At 53.8% G+C, this 2,500-nt stretch overlaps 1 protein-coding gene across 1 annotated transcript in view; it reads right to left on the bottom strand.

The window, feature by feature from the left end:
• Nucleotides 1-1,097: 1,097 nt before the first annotated feature.
• LOC137651027 (craniofacial development protein 2-like) overlaps nucleotides 1,098-2,500 on the bottom strand; it is a 5,075-nt gene continuing 3,672 nt past the window's right edge. The window contains exons 2-3 of the mRNA XM_068384167.1: nucleotides 1,614-2,380; nucleotides 1,098-1,262 (exon numbers count right to left, since the gene is read on the bottom strand). Coding sequence (XP_068240268.1) covers nucleotides 1,098-1,262; nucleotides 1,614-2,380 — 932 coding nt within the window. The remainder of the gene's footprint in view (nucleotides 1,263-1,613; nucleotides 2,381-2,500) is intronic.

The following is a 2,500-nucleotide window of genomic DNA, read 5'->3' as shown; positions in this document are numbered from 1 at the left end:
GAGCATCAGTCCTGGTGGATGCTGGATGAGGGTCTTGGTTTTGTCTGTATTGACTTGCATCCCAAAACGTTTGTAGGTAGAGTTGTATGCATCAGCTAACGAATGCAGGTCCTCTGCCATCTGACCTGGGGTGGCATTGTCGTCAGCATACTGCCGTTCTCGCACTGTACACAAAGTGGTCTTGGTTCTGGCGCAGAGTTTAGCGAGGTTGAAAACGCCTCCATCCATGTGGGAACGTAGGTCGACTGAGGGTGTGTCTGGGGGAATCTCGTTGAGCATTGCTGCGGTGTATAGCGAGAAACACGTTTGGCCCAGAACACAGCCCTGCTTCAGGCCGCTGTTGTTGGGGAATGGGCCTGAAAGAGAGTTCTGGTGGCAGACTCTCCCAACCATTCCGTCATGGAGGACACGCACCAGCTTGACAAAATCGGGTGGGCAGCCATATCTTTTGAGGACAGCCCACATGGCAGATCGAGGTACTTTGTCGAAGGCCTTTTTCAAATCCCAGAAGATGAACATTATGGGCTGTTGTTGTTCGAGGCTTTTCTCTTTTAGTTGTCGCGTGCAGAGGATCATTTCTATGGTCCAGCGGGAAGATCAAAAGCTGCACTGGGACTCTGGCAGGACGTCTTCTGCGAGAATAAGGAGGCGGTCAGGGAGAATCCGAGCGAAAATCTTACTCGCGATGCTTAGTAGTGATATTCCCCGGTAGTTGTTACAGTTCTCCCTGTCTGCCTTCCTGAAGATGGTAATGATGTTTGCATCGCGGAAGTCAGAGGGGAGTGTCTTGGTCTCCCATATTTTCAGTATAAGGAGCATCAAACGGTTCCTCAACCCGGGGCCACCGTGAGTGAGGAGCCCCAATGGGATGTTGTCAGGCCCTGGGGCTTTGCCAGGCTTCATGCGCTGCAGGGCCTGGTTGAAGTCCTGGATGGAGGGTGGTAGTGCCATCCAGTGACGGACGGGATGCTGCGGGGTCATTCGCAGGAGATCGTCTGGAGTGTCTGCTTGGTCATTGAGGAGGTTCTCAAAGTGAGATCTCCACCTGGCCAGGATGAACTCGCTGCCGGTGATGGTCGTGGCCTCATCCGCGTCCTTCAGGCCGCCCACTGATGACCGTGTGGGACCGAATATTTCCTTTGTTGCTGCATAGAAGCTGCACAGGTCACGTTGGTTGCGAAACTCTGTGTTTCTGCAGCTTTTCTTTGCCACCAGGTTTTTTGGGCTTCACGAATCCTTCTTTGGCAATCAGCTTCAGCTACCTTGTGAGCACATTTGTTAGCTGCTGTTGGTTGGTTTTCTAAAGTCAGGCGTGCTTGTCGTATGGTTTCAATGAGAAGAGAGATGGTAGCATCATTCTCATCGAACCAATCCTGCTGTTTCTTGGTGGTGTAGCCTAGTGTTTCCTTCGCGGCACGGGCCATGGAATTTCTGAGGGTGGTCCAGTGGTGCTCAACAGTGGCCTGACCCACGGGGTCTGCGGGGTCCGCGAGGTGACGTTCGCAGGCCTCCTTGTAGTTCTGTGCCACTTGTGGGTTGCGGAGCTTGCTAAAATCAAAGCGTTGGTGTGGTACGCTGTCAGGTGCCCTTCTGGGTGGTCGTAGGGTCGTCACGGAGAGTTGGGAGATGAGGAGTCTGTGGTCCGTCCAGCAGTCGCCTGCTCCGGGCATGGATCGGGTGATGTGGACATCTCCTCGGTCTCTGTCTCTGGTTAAGACGTAGTCTAGGGTGTTCCAGTGTTTAGACCGTGGGTGTCTCCATGTGGTCTTATGTCGCTTTGGTAACTGGAAGATGGTGTTGGTTAGCACAAGTTGATGTTCTGCACACAGACCCAGTAGGAGTTGGCCATTGGCGCTGCAATTTCCAATGCCATGGCGGCCGATGATTCCCTCCCATATGCGATGGTCTTTGCCTACTCGGGCATTAAAGTCGCCAAGCCCAACGAGCTTGTTGTTGGCGGGCACTGTCTGGATGGTGTGGTCGTGCTGGGTATAGAAGACAGCTTTGTCATCATCGGTTGAGGTCATAGTCGGGGCGTAGACAGAGATCAGGGTGAGGTGACTGTTCAGCGTGATGGGGATGCGGACAGTCATCAGGCGCTCACTGATGGCCTTGGGAGCTAGGTTGTGCTGGTGCACCAGCTGGGAATGGAGGGTGAAACCGACACCGTGGATGCGAGGCTCCTCTAGGGCCTTGCCTTTCCAGAAGATGGTGTAGCCTTTTCCAGATTCCCTGATGTTGCCCTCTTCGGGTAGTCTGGTCTCGCTGAGAGCCACCACATCAATATTGAAGCGGGCTAGCTCCTTGCAGACGAGGGCTGTACGTCGTTCCAGGCGGTTGGTGTTTGTCACCTCTTGGAGGGTGCGGATGTTCCATGCACCTAAGGTTAATATTCTTTCCTTGTTGTTTCGACCGCATTAGTGGGATGTCCGCCAGCCTCGGTGAGCTGACCAAACGGGTTTGCTGTGTCCGATGTTAACCCCACCTTTTCTAGGGGCCT

Source organism: Palaemon carinicauda, chromosome 12, assembly GCF_036898095.1.
Source record: "Palaemon carinicauda isolate YSFRI2023 chromosome 12, ASM3689809v2, whole genome shotgun sequence".
In the NCBI taxonomy this organism is placed as follows: domain Eukaryota; kingdom Metazoa; phylum Arthropoda; class Malacostraca; order Decapoda; family Palaemonidae; genus Palaemon; species Palaemon carinicauda.
Note: the sequence above shows the minus strand (reverse complement) of the source record. Positions and strands in the feature narration are given on the sequence as shown.